Source organism: Chlamydotis macqueenii, chromosome 6 (assembly GCF_036417535.1).
Source record: "Chlamydotis macqueenii isolate bChlMac1 chromosome 6, bChlMac1.mat, whole genome shotgun sequence".
Lineage (NCBI taxonomy): Eukaryota > Metazoa > Chordata > Aves > Otidiformes > Otididae > Chlamydotis > Chlamydotis macqueenii.
The window spans coordinates 44,450,938-44,466,153 of record NC_141561.1 but is presented as its reverse complement, the minus strand read 5'-3'; the positions used below and the strand labels follow the sequence as shown (position 1 = coordinate 44,466,153).

Below are 15,216 nucleotides of genomic sequence, written 5' to 3'. Positions count from 1 at the left end.
GCCTGTGTGGTTGCACCCAGGGTGCTCGAGTCTCTCCAGACTCACAGTGATCTGCAAACGTACATCTCTGGAGAAGCAGGAGCCCAGTGCAGGAGGAGATCCAGGGAAGAAGGTGCTGCCAGGAAGGCCACCTCCTCTCTGGGCTTCCAGAAGGGCTGTCGGAGTCCCGGGCTGGGCTGACGCCAGCCAGGTCAGGAGCAACTACAAGCAGACAGCACCACTGCTCGAGGTGACAGGACATGGTCTCAGCTTTTGCAGCTCGCCCTCTACACACTGGGCTGGACCCTCAGCTCCCGGCTCCCCTCCACGCTGCAGGGAGAAGCTGCTGAGCGGGACACATCCTGCCACTTGGTCTCCTGTGCCCTTACTGCAGCACACAACACAGCTGCAGCGAAAGCCAGCCCTGCCAAGCTGCCCGGGCCCATGAAGCAACTACAGCAACCACTGCCCGGGCCCAAGCAGAGCTGTGCTTTCGGGAGCTCGCGGGAAGGGGGCATCAGCGTCTCAGCCCTTTTCGGAGACAGGCATGAGGAAATGTGAAAGCCATTTGGCTTCCTCTTCCCATTGCACAAAGGGACATAGATAGGAACACTGCTTCAGCTCAAAGACACCCACGCAGAACGGAGAAGCTGGGATGGTGGGGTGCTGCAAACTCCTCTCCTTGCTATTCCACAGCCCCGCTCCTCCCTGGCCCCCCTCACTGCCCCACAAAGCTGCTGCAGAGCAGCAAAGCTGGAGCAGTGAGGGACCAGTACAGGGGCTGTCACCATTTCTGGCAAAGGACCTTCACGCCCAAACAAGAAAGTATTTCAGTCTCCCCTGCTTAGTGCTGGCAGGGGGCAGGCAGGGTTTGTGCAGGCTCGCACCAGGAATAAGTCCTGTCCAATCACACAACCGGGGGAAGGCGACCCTCAGCAGAGTCTGCGCCATCCGGCTCCAGCGCCAGCATGAGCAGAGAGCTCAGCAGCTGGGGGCCAGAGAGCTCCCCAAGCACTCGTGCCTCCCGCCGGTGGGTGCTGTGTGACAGCAGGGCCACCCGCCAGCAGCGGCCGTTAAGGAACTCTCTCAGGCCCGCACCTGCTTGACCCTCTCTGCCCCCCAGCAGCAATTGCTTACAGCCCTGTCTCTCCTGGCTGCTTCTGTGGGTCTTGTCTTTTTTCCCTTTTTTCCCTCTCACCCTCTCCTGGGCAGCCTGAGACAGGCCCAGGGTTCATCGCTTGTGCTACTCACCGTGCTGGGCACAACCAGGGGCACGCCGGGCAGCGGGCTGTCTGCAGTGGCCGTGCTGGGGCTTAGCACCGCGTAGGTGATTCCCACCTTGCCGCTGTTCTGCAGGGTGAGCTCTGCTTCCGCGACTTTGTGAAACGGCTGAAGAGAGGGCAGAGGAGCGGGAAGTTACACACACCAGCCTGCTGCTGGGAGTCTCCTGCTGCTTGCATTGGGATGAGAGCAAATGAACACAACGCAAGAGAGAAGTAGGGACTGCAGAGAAGATACGGGCACTTGACTCTCCCAGGTCAGGCTGGGGAGCCCACAGCCACAGGGTAGCTCTTAGCCCTGCACAGGAACAGAGAGTGATGGCGGCATGCAGAGGGGCAATACCAACCATAGACAGATCAGTAATCAAGAAACCAAAGAGGATGCCAGCCCTCTGCACTTCAAGGTGTCATCTAACAGCTGGCTGAAAGAAAGGAGGAGGCACCAAGACATTTCAGAAGAACAGGCACCCGCACGCAAGTATTTGCAGAGCTTGCAGTGACAGCGACAAAGGGAGATGGACGTGCAACATGTACAGGGCCAACAGCTGGAAATATCTGGGGGGTTTTGAGCTGAAAAGAAGCAAAGCAGGGATCATTGTGGGACATTCTCTCCAGCTACAGTGACGGGAAGCCCAAGTTCACTTCCTCCCTGGTTTACTGTGTTGGTTAATCAAGAGCATGGAAAGAGAGCATCTCCTTGCACCTCAGGCTTTAGGAGCGGATCAGTGGATGGATGTCTTGGGGCATGTCCCCCTGGAGATCACCTCTGGGATCCTGCCTGCCCCAGGAGGCAGCATGAGTGACCTTGAAGAGGAGGAACTGCCAATTTTGGGGGAGCAGGGGTGGAGATGGCCATCAAAACCCAGCCTGGATGCAGGACGTATCACTCAAAAAGTAGCTGGGAAGGGGAGAGAGCCCTGGACCGAGGTGGGCAGCAACGCGCTGGTGGTGGTTTCGTGACAAGGACCTCTGCCAAGAGAAGTGCACGGTACCTGCAGCCCGTAGTCAATCTCCATGATGTCTAGGTGGTAGCTGATGAGCGAAGCCTCCCCACTCAACGCCATCTTGTAGGTCGGGCCTCCCTCCACCCTGCACAGCGCCATGGCGCGGGCAACAATGTTGGCGTGGCCAAAGAAAGTGAAGGTGACTCGCTGGCTCTCGCCTGGCTGCAGCACACCGTGCAGCGGCAGGATGTCGAAAACCTGGAAGCGAGGGAGGAGAGATCAAGATGTCGAGCACTGAAATGGGTGCAGAAGGGGAGCCGTGGCTTGGAGAAAAGGACAGACATGGCTGGAGGGACCTCTCCCTCAAACACAGGCAAAATCATCCTCATCTCAGCCTGCATCCATTCCACTTTCCAGCACAGTAACCACGGGAAAAATTTTCTCCCTTGCTCACTCATTAAGGCATTCATTAATACACTACACTGAAGTACTTTGGAGGTCTCCTGGCAGCAACAAATTCTCTCTGCTGCCTTTAGAAACAGGTTTTACTGCCTTTAGAGAAACACAAAGACTTGGAGGTGAGAGCCCTAGGAGCCCCTAGGAAGACTCCAGCCCAGCTCCTCTGACTCCTGATGCTTTGCACTCTCTCTCTGATTTGCATGCTGCTCTCTCTCAAGACGCTACAGCAAAATCTACTGCAGAAATTTCCTGCTGACCACTCGATTAGAGACAAGATGGATATGCCCTCCATGGGTGCAGCAGAGGTAATGCCCTCCATCAATCCTATGACACGTCCCGCACAGCCTCTCCAGTGACCAGTCGCTGCAGTAGTGCTGTGGGATGTGCTTGGAGGGGTGCAAAGCTGCTCTGTGAGCAGGGTTGAGAGCCACCCGTGGGAGCGGGAGCTGCGTAACTGCTTGCCACACTGGAAATGCAGGAGAGAGACACATTCCTACTTACATCCTCTGCTCTCAAGGCGAGGGGCTCTGCCTCCCCCAGCTGCCTCAGTTCCTTCATCCTCACCGGGCTCTGAGTCTTGATCCTCGCCACGCTGCCCGGGGATGACGCGCCTCGCTGTTGGAATAGCGCTGGTGCGGGCAGCTGGTAACTGGTTGCAAGGAGAAGTGGAAGAGGACAGAGGTGAACGCCTTGTGGGGAGGTAAGAAGCGCAGCAAGAAAAGACACATGAACTGTGCAAAAAGGTGAGACTGAGACACAAAGGGGCAGATCTGGACAGCGATGAGCTACAACAGACCCCCCAGTGCCCTCCTGAAAGCACCCACCCCTGCAGACCGTGCCTTCCACACCCAGAGGGCCTAAGTGAGAGAATCTGCAGCTCTACTGGATATTTCTCCTGAAATTTCCCTTGACAATTACCCACAGCTGTAGGTCCGTCGAAACAAGCAGCAGTGCTGGTAGTGTTCTCTAAGTGCGATCAGGCCGGAGCAGGGATGGAGCCTGCTTGTACTTAAACTAGCCTAGTCTAATTCAGCAGGAGATGGCAGAGGCCTCCAAGCAGAGCTTACAGCCCTGCTCCTCCTTCCCTGCCCACCTCCCTCCACCTGCTCTTGCAGACTTCCCTCTGCCTTTTAGGGTCTGTTCTTGAAGGCGCCCTGCATCAAGAAGGGCCACACTGAAGACTTGTTGTTACTTGGTAAGGCTCAGCTGTGAACGGGCTACCCCAGTTCCCAGGACTTCTCCCCCAAGCCCTGCTCGGAGCAACAGCTCATTTCCAGTTCCAACAGCTCGTCTCCTCCGGGCCAGATCCCAGTTCCCTCAACAAAACTGTTTCGTGGTGATCTCTTGTATTTGGAATAGCAGCACTTCCATGTCCAATGGTAAACTTGGCTTTGTTTCCTACAGCGTTACAGCAACATCGTTTGCTGCTGTAATTAAAACTGTCCAGACCAGACGTTTGCCCTGTGCAGAGAGGCCACAGCGGGAGGAACTGCTAGCAATGTGTTGAGAGATGGGCTCCAGCGCAACTGGAAGACTGGTACTGGGCTTGGAACCCACAGGCCAGCGCTGGACAGCCCTGCTCACCAGGGATGCTCAGACAAGTCCTCCCGCCAACATCTACAGCTGTACCCGAAGCCACAGCAGAACCTGCCGTTTGCTGTGAAACACTCAAGAGCTGGTTCGTGAAGGTGACGTGCACGTTAACAGATGGAAACTCACTTCACCAAGGTGCTGTTTGCCTCAGGCCACCAAGCTCTGAGAAAGCAGCTTTCCACGCCAGCTTTCCTTCCCAGGGGAACCAGTACAGAGGCTACAGCCAAACAGCAGCAAGAGGCTGGGACAGCAGCACAGCGTGCTGGTGGCAGTGCCGTTGTAGCTTCTTAGTACGAGACGACAACAAACAGAGTTGGCAGGGAAGGAAAAGAGGCCACATGATACATCTGCTTGTCCAAGTGCCTAAGCATGGCTTTGTAGCTCCAGAAATAAAGCAGGATTCTAGCTTACGGCTCTGCAAAACGTGCTGGTAGTATCCTACAGCCCCTGCTTGGCTGGAGAACATTGTCTCCTTCCCAGCATCAAACTGGTGAAGATCACCTGTTTGCTGAGCATCTCCCCTGACCACAGCTGGCAGGTGTTATTTCCACAAGGCAAAGTGGAAAGCAGTTTGTCAGGTCCCAGGCAAACAGCCTTGGTCTTTGCCAAGGACAGGCAGGACATCAGGAAGAAGAGCTTCAAGGAGAGGGCAGAGGTGCACATACCTCCTCCGGCTCACGTGGCTGTTTGGCAGGAGCATCCAGTGGTACCGGACAGGAAGCGGGCTGCAGTTGGTCATCTCGACGCAACGCTCCTCTTCGGTGTCATTCAAGATGCCGCCAAAGTCCAGGGCCGTGGTCTGGATGCGGAGACTGGGAAAGTAGACCTCTCCCCTAACGGGGACCAGCTCCACATGCGGGTGCTCTAGAAACTGTATCTTCAGAGTCTTCTCTGCTACCCGGCTATTCAAATCCTTTTCATAAGCAGGGTTAAAGCCGATGAAGAGATGAAGCTCCACCCCTACCTCCAGCTTCATGGGCTGCAAGGAGATGAAAAGCATTCACCACCAGCTGATGAAGTCCCAAGGTCTGAGGGCATAAAACGTGTCAATGCTCAAAGTGTGACCCCTACGTGGGCTTCAGGTCATGCTTCATTTTCTGGACAGTGTGCACCTGACCGCAAGCACCACAGCAGTCTTCTCTGAGACTGCCTCAGGCTCACATCTCTGTGCTCTGCATCGATAGCGATACAAGGGGGAAAGAAATATTGTTCTACTGTACTCGGAACCCACCAAAGCTGTATGCTGAGTACATCACCAAAGCAGCACTCTGGCAAGCCAGGGCCTTTTCCCCTGACTCTAGAAAAACTTCTTTATCCTCACACTCAACACAAGCACAACAGCACTGCGTCCTCACCCTTGCCGGGGCTAGTCACCAGCACGGCACAGAAGTGGTGGCCGTGCCTACAACAACACGTGTTTAGCAGGGTCCACGTCCCACACCTTCCACTAACAGCAGGGCAGGCACCAGGCTGAAGGCAGAGCTGCCCTCCAAGAGAGCAAGCAGCTCCAGAAGTGGTCTGAGGATGGCGGCTGGAGAGCTGGGACGGCTTCCAAGAGACGCCTTTACTACCCGGCTTGCCCAGACCTAGTTGCCTGCTGCCTTCTCTCCATGTCTTAGAGCCAGGTGTGTTTCCCCAATTCAGATGATATTCTGTTTCCTTCAGCAGCTCGTTTCAAATCTGATTTAGTTCAGGCCAGTCTACTGCTGACTCTAAAGTATCAACTTCTCTACTGGAGGGCCTCCCACCAGAAACGCGCCACCACACTCCTCCCTCTCCAACACCCACCAGCAGGAAGGTCCACGGCTGCTCACCTGGACATCTGCAGGGAGGGGCTGCCGGTGCGCATCGCAGATGAAGAAGGGTTGCTCTAAGGCCAGGACAAGGCTGACTGGCAGGGAGGAGTCGTTTTTTAAAGAAAGAGACTTGTACTGAAGGCAAAGGACATCACTGGGTTGCTACAGAAACAGAAGACAAGGGGAAAAAATCAAGTTCAAGTGGCCATGGACCTCCTTCCCTTTCTGACGCATTGCAACTTTTTCAACCCCAGACATGCATACATCTCTATTTACGATTTTCATTAGTTTGTATCCTTCCAAAAGTTTTTCCTCTAAGACTATCAGATGCTCTCCATGTTCAGAAACTGCAGCATCCCGTGTGGGGACAGCGGAGGGAATAGGATTTACCCTGTAGTGGAGAGCCTGCAGTAGCCTGAGGTTAGTTTGGAACATTTACACGCACACACAGTCAGCGAGAAACCTCAGCTGCCCGGTAGCAACCTGTCTCCTGAGGCCCCTGCTACAGGGGGCATTGCTCTGGGTTTCCTGCATGGTTTATAGAAACCAGACAGTGTCTGGGAAACTAGTGCTGTGCGTGCTGATATCAAACAGCTGCAGTGCCATAGCCCTCCATAAATCGGAGCGCGTGGCGTCAAGCACACCACAGGCAGACATCAGGGAGAGCTGAAAAGCTTCTAATTAAATCTGCCAGCTCACAGGATTTTGTGCTTCTCAGGATGCCTGGGAACCAGAGGAGACATCTGAAAACACAGAAACTAAACACTGAAATATCTTATCTTTGTCAGACCCATGTTTATCTCATGGGAGAGGGAAAGTTGACGCAGGAGTTGGGATCCAGAGACTAAAGGGCACCTGCTTTGGGTTGTTCTCAGCGCTGCAGCTGAAGACGTCTGCAGGTCCTTTGAAGAAGGTGAGTGTTGGGGAAATGCGAAGAGCTAGCATCCATACCAATGTCAGAGAAGGCAAAGAGAGACAAGAGATGACAGGTTTTGCTCATCACCCTGGGGAGCTGACAGCAATCTCAGTTTTCCTCTGCTTCCCTACAGGACTGCTGTTCAGACTTCACCGTGCCTTGGAGGATCCTCAAGAACCTCCCTTCACACTGACTGCAGAACCTTGTGTCTCTCTGGATGTGGCCATGATCCCCTTCAGCGCAGCAGCTGTCATCTCAGTTTTACTTGGCTGAAGTTAAAAAAAGTCCCGTCTCTGACTTGGAGCAGCTCTTTCATTTCCTCCTTGAGCACAAGCACACGCACCCCACAGGCTTTCAGGCCTCGGCCACGCTATTAAATGCCAGGATGCAGTCCCGAGACTTACCTTCTCCACCCGGAAAGTGATTGCCCTGGAGGACATTTGCAGGACGGGAGCAATGAACTCGCACGTGACGTCCATGTGCATTATCTGCCTCTTCCTTCCCTCCCTTCCCACGATGGCGTGACACAGCAGCCGCTCCTTCACCACCTGTGTGCAAGAGTCGCAGGTCACCCGGCGGGTGCTAGCACGGCATCCAGAACACACCCTGCATTTACCATCACCCAGCCACGGACCGTACTGCTGCCATGAAGTGACGGCCACTGGTCTCCTCAAGAGCCCCCTTTTCTTTTGATGCTGCTTCCTATTTATTCTGCACGCCAGTGTCCATAATGCTACACCCCAACGTCCACAAAAGGCACCTGTGAGTCACCTGCTGCCTACAGCCGTAATAATCCCTGCCACAAAGGATTATTGCTTTGATGTGCCCCCTTGCTAAGCACAATACGTACGGAGAGCTGTTGGAGCTGATTAAAAATATAGAACCATATGAAGGGAAGGAGGTGCTGGAAGGGCCAACGCCAGCAGACCCTGCCTTGGAAGCTTAGTGGAAAGGATCCATGGAAAAACCCAAGGAGCCAGCCTGCTTTCAGGTCAAGAGGGGATCACTCGTGTACTCTGCCCTCCTAAAGCACCCCAGGAAAGAGAGGTCTTGCCCTTCACAAGAAAAGCCTCTGCTTAAGCCAGATGCTCTTACATTCAAGACTTTTTCCTCATTTCCCATGGTTTCACTTCTCCAATTCCTCCTTTCATTTCTCACTCTTCCTTCTTGTACAACACCACAACCCAACTCCTCCTCTGAGCCTACAGCCTTCCAAATCATCTGTGTCGCACGGGCAAGGCAGGGAGTTGGGCTTCTGACCAGCCTGAGGAGTATTAAGTTCTCAAGACCCAAGGAAGGTGGAAAGCCCACTCCCAGAGTCTTGGCTTTGACTGCAGGAGCCACAAAGCCACAGCTGTGCCCACAGATGCCCTTTCAGCTTTCCAGGCAAGACACCCTCACCAGTGCCCTGAGCACTTTATTTCCTTTCTGGTACCTTTGTCTCCTCTTCAGCTAAACCTGTGGGCTCAGAGCTGCACTGGGACAGTCTCATCACAGTCAGCGAGGGGAGTAATCAAGTCTTCTTCAAGCTACCACTGAGGCAACGCTTTCAAACAACCTTCAAACCACTCATACCAGCAGGAGCTTAATGCAGATTTAGTTCCCATTCCCTTAAACATCTGTGCCCAGGAATGCTGCAGGCAGGGAATGCGCAGCAGGGTTAGCCGGCAGCTTCTCTGCAGAGCTGGATTTCCCCTGGAAAGAAGGGGCCTGGGAGGAGAACAGCCAGCAATCCTGCTGACATTTCCCTCTCTGAGCTGCCATCCAAGGGTGCCGCAAGACCTGGCTGCCCTTGGGACAGCGGGGCTGGCTGCGAGACTGGGGCAGGCAGTTATGGAAACACTGACAAAAGTCAAGCTGTCAAATACAGTGATCCCTGGGAACAGTTTCCCACGTGGGGACCGTCACTGTGATCACCACAGCTGGCACAATGTGCTTGTTTTTCTCCTCCAGGACTTAGAGCTAGAGCAGCCCTCTGTCCATCTTTGCCTACAGAGGAAAAAAATGTCGTTCCCAGACACTCCCTCCCTTCACCGGTGTTTTGTTTTATTCGCTGCTTCCCCCAGAAGCTTTGCATTTTTTTTTTGCATTTTTCTTTACTTTCTCCTAGTCAAAGTGTAGCATCTTTTCTCTGCCTTTCCCTTCCACCTCAGCACGTGACACCTCGTAACCTGCCGTTTGCCCCTGAGCTAGTAATGCTTCCTTCTGCCCATCTTTTGCTAGCAGCAAGGTGGGTTTATGGTAGCTACAGAAACATGAAAAAGCCTTAGCAACTGATGGTGGCCAGCAAGGAACGCAACTGGTACCGCCATGGTGGCAGCTTGCTTGTGCCACTACAACAGTTCCTTGAAAGCACTTGCTCATTTTCTCAGGGAAATGTCAAGGGGCTGCAGAAGAAGTCCCAGCGCAGGTGATCTGATGGGAAAGGCTCAGCCCTCGGGGCAACCTCACCTGGGGAGTGCTGGAGAAGCCTTCCAGCACCATCTCCATGCTCTGGCCTGGCATCAGCTCCATCCTCAGAGGATGGAGCTTAAACACAGGGCAGGCAGGCTTGCGGCTCTGCAAGGAAGCTTTGCCCTTGGTGTCTGTGATGGCAGGCAGACGGTCACACCGGTGAGATGGGGCAAAACCTTCCATTGTCCCACAGAGATGATGAGTGTGTCCTCCTTTCTTCATTGTCTTGAAAGAGTAACAGCAGCACGGAACCAAGCTAGAAGAGAAGCAGAGATGGAAAATGTCATGGGAGCTGCCATTTCCAAGGAGTCCCTCAGCCTCAGCACCCCCACGGCCTTAGCGCACTGCACACTGCGCAATAAAGCCACCTCCAAAAAGGCTGACCCAGCTCAAAGCTTCAGCAAAAGCCAGACCTTGGCTGCCCCTAAGTTCATCACCATCCACTAGCTGGTCTGTTTGCCTCATGGAAGAAAAGCTGCGTGAAGAACATCATCTCAGTTGCTGTGGACAGAGCAACACCAGCCTTTGGCGCTTGAGACCCAGAGCATTTTTCCAAGGTGCTTCCTGCAGGTCTCGCTGCTTCGGATGCCGAGCTGGCCTGTCCTGGCTGCCTGGATGGCGGAACAGCTTGGCTGCCGTTTCACCTTCCCCTTGGGAGCTGCTGCCTCAGCTGGCTTCCTCTGAAGATGCTATTTGGGAGCTGCAGGGTTTGCAGCCTCATCTGCCCACCTGGATGCTGGGCTGGCCCCCGTGGTGGGGTCCCTGCCCTGGCACCAATGTTATCCACATCGGCCCCCCATCCCTTAGGGAACAGCCAACCGCCACTGCCCCACACCTACCGCCCTTTGCCTCAACAGTGCAGCTGCTTTGAGCTTTAGGAAGACGCACTGTGAGAACACAGGATCAACAGACGTTTCCCCGAGATTAACGCTGCAGTGACATTGTAAGATAAATAACTACAGCTAGACAGAAAGCAAAATGAATATGCAATGGAAATGGATTCCTTCGTGTACAAGAAACACTCACTGTGTCTTTTAATAGATTCACCTCAATAACCCGGTTTTGCCCACCCAAGGGATGCCCATCCTCAGGAGAAGGTTATTTCCCCCTCCAGTCTCTCTTCTGGAGCGCGCGCCAAGGGAAGCTACTTTATCGCTGCTGGCTCCCCAACAAGGGTGGCCAGGTTTGCACAAAGGCTCAAGGGCAGAGGAAGCCAGGACTGCTCAAATCCCACCGCAGCAGCCACGTGGCTGGGCGATACTGCTGAGAGCATGAAGAACAGCTCTGCAAAACCGGTTGATCAAAAGCACCAAAGTCTTCTTTCCCAAGAGTTAGGTAGCGCTTCTCAACAGCCCCTGAAGGACTGAAGCACTCACTTCTGTTTCTGGAAGACGACAACCAAAGCAAAACCTGTCAGCAGAGCTCTGCCTGCTCCCCCAGAGAGACCACAGCCACTGAGCCTCCTGAAACCACCCAAACATCAGCACCAGATGCAGTTTTGTCTCAAAGGCCAGGGATCCACACAACCCCAGGAAGGCAGACAAGAGAAGTGGCCTCAGCGACCACGTAGGATCCCACCAGCCCTCTTCTCTTGTCTCTGCATCCCGTGCGGAGCCCATCACTAGCCTCAGAGGCACCCACTGCTCTGCCGTCAGCCAAGGGCTACCCAGCCAACACCTTCATACCCAGCTGGCAGCTGGCAGGTTTTCATTGACATTAATGTACAACTTCTCCTGGGATTCATGCTGACACAGGGGAGCTCGCTTGAAAAGGAGACCTGATGGCTCTGCTCCGGAGGTGAATCTGCAAGGCTGCTAACTGGCAAAGCTCATTTATCAAAGCTTGCCAACGAGCCGCGCAGGACGTTGCACCCGAGAAACTCTTACAGAGGAATGGTGCTAGGCTGTCTGGATGGAGCCAGGCGTTGCATTCCCCAGGGGGACCCAGCGCAGACCACCATGCCCTGCCAGGCCAACGGCCCACTCCACAGCAGCACGATTTCCCTTTTGTTATCACCTTTTATTCCAGTTCCTCTGTGCTTTCTCCCTGCGGCACTGTCACCCTGCAATTCAGTGCAAAAGCTCCAGCACAGCTGAGAGAATGACCAGGAGCCTGGTGTTAAACCTTCCTGCTCGCTCTTTAAACAAACGCCGACTCTCAGCTGACACTGAGGTGGACCAAGCTCCCTTCCAAGAGGCTGCTGGAGATCCACAGCTCCACATGCTGTCATGTACAGCTACGGCTCCTGCCTTAAGGCCTTACACTACGACTGTCTCTTCTCCCAGCATTTCCCTCTGCTCTCCTGCCTTCCCAACTTGCACCAGCTCTGCCTTTTTATTCACTCTTGGCCGGGCATCTGGCCCACATTTCATTTTGGTTCACAATGCATCAGAGCTCCCACGCAGCTGGCGACTTTGGAAGGGAAGAGCAGAACCCAAAGGACTATGAGTGGATCCCCAGGGCAGCAGCCAGCAGCCAGACGCGCGGTCAGAGCTGACTGTGCATGGCTGAATCCAGAGCAGCAGGTGAGCGAAGCCGTACCACTCCTGAGGGGCTCCTGTCAAGAGCCCATTCCAAGTTCCTGGAAATCACAGGAAGACTCCTGTGGGGATCAGATTGTCTGAGAAATCTGCACCCTCCTGGAGCAGTCCAGCCTTGCTGTTTTCCCTAGGTGTACGCAGGAACCGCTCCCCAGAAAATCACCCACGGGTTTAAAACGCAAGGGGAGTCGCGGTGAGTCAGCTTTGCAGTCCCTTCCAGCTGGGCCAGCTGTTGCACTTCTCATCATAAGCCTTCACCCCATTTTATAGACAGAGCAAGCACAAATAATCTCACCCCTCATTGACAGGCTGAGCCAGAACATGCAAAAGGCCACGTGCAAGATGAGGAGGGCAACAGCAGCAGCCGCGAGGCAGGCAGCCTCTGTCCCCTCCACGTTTAACCCACAGCCTGGATGCAGTCACAAGGGCATCCCTTGGGAAGAAAGGAAGAAGTTTTGGCAGTTTGTCTTTTGGGGAGCAAAGCTTGCTCCCTGTCCAGCTCTGCGGGGGAAGAAGGGGCTCCAGCTCCCAGGCCCTGACACGGAAAGCGCTGCCGCCCCCAGGTGCCTCTCAGGCAGCAGCAGAGCCCCCACTCTGCTCCACAGGCCACCTCACCCCTCAAATCCTCCCCCAGAAAAGCAGCTTGGTCGCAGGGGAAGGGATCCCACAGGAGGGGAGCACAACCTGCTCCCAGGAGAGCTTTGTCAGGCCCGAGGTGGCCCTGGCCCAGGCGCAGCCCTGCCTCTCTCCCCCCTCTCACACAAGGGGTGCCCCCACACCGCTGCGTGGGACAGGGGGTGTCAGCCCTCCGCGAGCTCCCCCACAGCCCTGGGTCTCTGCCCAGCCGCGCTCCCCAGCCCCTCCTCCCGACCCTCAGCAGCCTGGGCTCAGCGGCACCGACGGCTGCCCTCCCTCTTTCAGAGGGGACAAGACGCAGCCACGTCAGCACGGGGGTGCTCACCAGCATCCCTCACCTTTCCCACGCCGCGGGGACACCGAGGCACACTCACCCGCTTGATCCCAGCTCTCAGCCGGACTGTTGCCCTCGTTCCCGTAGCAACAAGGGCATCCCAACACCGCCATGGCGACAGCAGGGACACAGAGGGGAGGAGGCGGCTTCGGAACACCATGGCGGACACGGAGGCAGAGGGGACGGGGACGCTAGCGCCCACCCACTCCCGCAGGAGCAGCGCACGCCATCAGCAGGGATCTCTGACCCGCTCCTTGCTGCCCCAGCGCCACAGAAACCAGCCGCACTTCCCTCCTTTGCTGGGGCAGGCACACCAGAGCGCCTGGCTAGCAGGGCCTCATCTCACAGCAGCAACAGCAGCTCAGGGAAAGCACACAATGGCCACTGCAGGCATCTCTGACATTGCCGCCAGCACAGCCTCCCCGCTCCAGCGCAGCCACATCCCTCGGGGTGTTACCCTGAAACACAGCAGCGGCCAGAGGAACTCATGGCAGGACCCAAAGGCTTCGTCCCAGCTCTATCACCTGTGCCAGGGCTCAGACCAAGCCAGCTAGCCTGCAGGACTGACCGTGAGCAGAGCCACACACCACCTGCAAACACCCACTCTGGCCCAATATGCCAAAAGCCAAGTCCCACACAGCCCACAGAGGTGCCAGCGCTGCCCTCAGAAGGGGCCAGCTGCTCTTCTCTCCGGCACGCTTGGTGATAACTTGGACCCTGCTTCAGCCCGCTGCCCTGCTCTGCTGGCACCTCGCACCTCCCAGCCTGCCCGTGGCAGGGCTCTGGGCACAGGCTGACACCCACGCGCACAGCCCAGCACAGCCGGCCCTGTCGCTCTCACGAAGCACCCCGAGAAGCACAGCCTGACACACACAGCTCTCCACTCTCTCCTGAACCCAGGCTCCCCCTGACTCCCTCACCCAGGAGCTCCACACGGCCTCCGCGCTCCATCGCTCTGCGCACCGGGGCTCCCTTCAAACGGATGCGTTTCACCCGAGTGCCCCTGCCCAGGGCTCTTGGGCAGGCTCTGGCACGGGGCTCAAGGGAGGTCAGTGCCTGCTGACTGTGGCTCAGATCCCTCATCTTCATCTCACGGCCAGAGATGCTTCTGCAGCTAAGGAAACAGAACTGCTTGGCTGGCCGTCACGAGCACAGCGGGAAACTCCAGTTGCATAAGATGGCAAACCAGAGCACTTCCAAACCAGGTCTCTGCAGATTAACTTCTGCTTCACAGGGAGCATCGCCACTATTTCAGTAAGACTCCGTCCACGACACTGCAAACCCTGAGCCCTGGGCAAATCCCACGGGACGTCCAAGTGGCAAATACTTAAAAACAGCGCGTCAGCTATTCATCTTCCCCACGTTTCCTCTCAGACAAAAAGGCCTTGCCTCAAGAACTGGCCCTGAGAAGCACCGCAGTCATTAACGCGCTTCCCCTGGGAGCGTGTGCACTGCGATCCTGAGCACGGCCTGAGCTCATCCTCCGCCCACCATCCTTTCAGCTCAGAGTCAGATGTTACCTGTGGGCCAATCCGTTTTTCCTTCTCTTCCCTACGCTGCTGCAGATGAGCCAGACACAGGGAAACACAGGGCTCCCAGGTCGGGTCAGCAGGGCAAGATATGACCTGCAGTTCTTCCCAGCCACTGCTTTCCGTCCGTCAGCCTCAGAGCAGCAGACAAAGGACAGCTCCTTCAGCCCTGTTTCACCAGGCAGACATTGCCATCTGGATACCATGGCCTGGTTATTTCCCTGCATGTTCTCATCCAGATGAAGACCCCGCAAGACCTGACAGAGGTTGCAGCAGCTTGAGGCAGGTCAGTCTTTCTGGCCGAGAGCTACATTAGCAGCAGAGAGAAGCACCTTCACCTCTTCTCTTCAGGGCAGCAGTATTCCCCTGGGAACTCCTCCTGGCTCATGACATGGGGCAGGGTCACACAGCCAAAGGATCTGTAGGCACAAGGCAGGGCTTCACACAAGGGCAGTTGGGCCAGGACCTGGAGAATTCAGATGGCTCAACAGCACAAATCCAGGCCCAGAGGGGTCCTTCGGGGCCCACGAGCTTGGCAGAAGCGGCCGTTTCAGCCACAGGCACAGCTCTGTGTCCCCACAGACGCCGTGGCTGGCACTGCCCACACGCCAGCGCTCTCATTTCAAGGGACCCCACCTCCCTGGGGCTGAAGCAGCAGCAGCGGCCTCTGGCCTGGTCGGACGCCAACCGACGGCGCTGCAGACGGAAAGGCTGGGGACGGATGGGCACACTGTGCGCTGCAGAGCACTGCGCCCA

General features: G+C 55.8%; 1 protein-coding gene across 1 annotated transcript in view; it reads right to left on the bottom strand.

Moving 5' to 3' along the window:
* LOC147600355 (axonemal central pair apparatus protein HYDIN-like) overlaps positions 1-13,044 on the bottom strand; it is a 39,527-nt gene extending 26,483 nt beyond the window's left edge. The window contains exons 1-9 of the mRNA XM_086751245.1: positions 12,972-13,044; positions 9,859-9,922; positions 9,419-9,677; positions 7,372-7,515; positions 6,070-6,213; positions 4,921-5,234; positions 3,164-3,311; positions 2,252-2,461; positions 1,231-1,368 (exon numbers count right to left, since the gene is read on the bottom strand). Of these exons, the coding sequence (XP_086607371.1) occupies positions 1,231-1,368; positions 2,252-2,461; positions 3,164-3,311; positions 4,921-5,234; positions 6,070-6,213; positions 7,372-7,515; positions 9,419-9,677; positions 9,859-9,922; positions 12,972-13,044 (1,494 nt within the window). The remainder of the gene's footprint in view (positions 1-1,230; positions 1,369-2,251; positions 2,462-3,163; positions 3,312-4,920; positions 5,235-6,069; positions 6,214-7,371; positions 7,516-9,418; positions 9,678-9,858; positions 9,923-12,971) is intronic.
* Between the last annotated feature and the right edge of the window lie 2,172 nt (positions 13,045-15,216).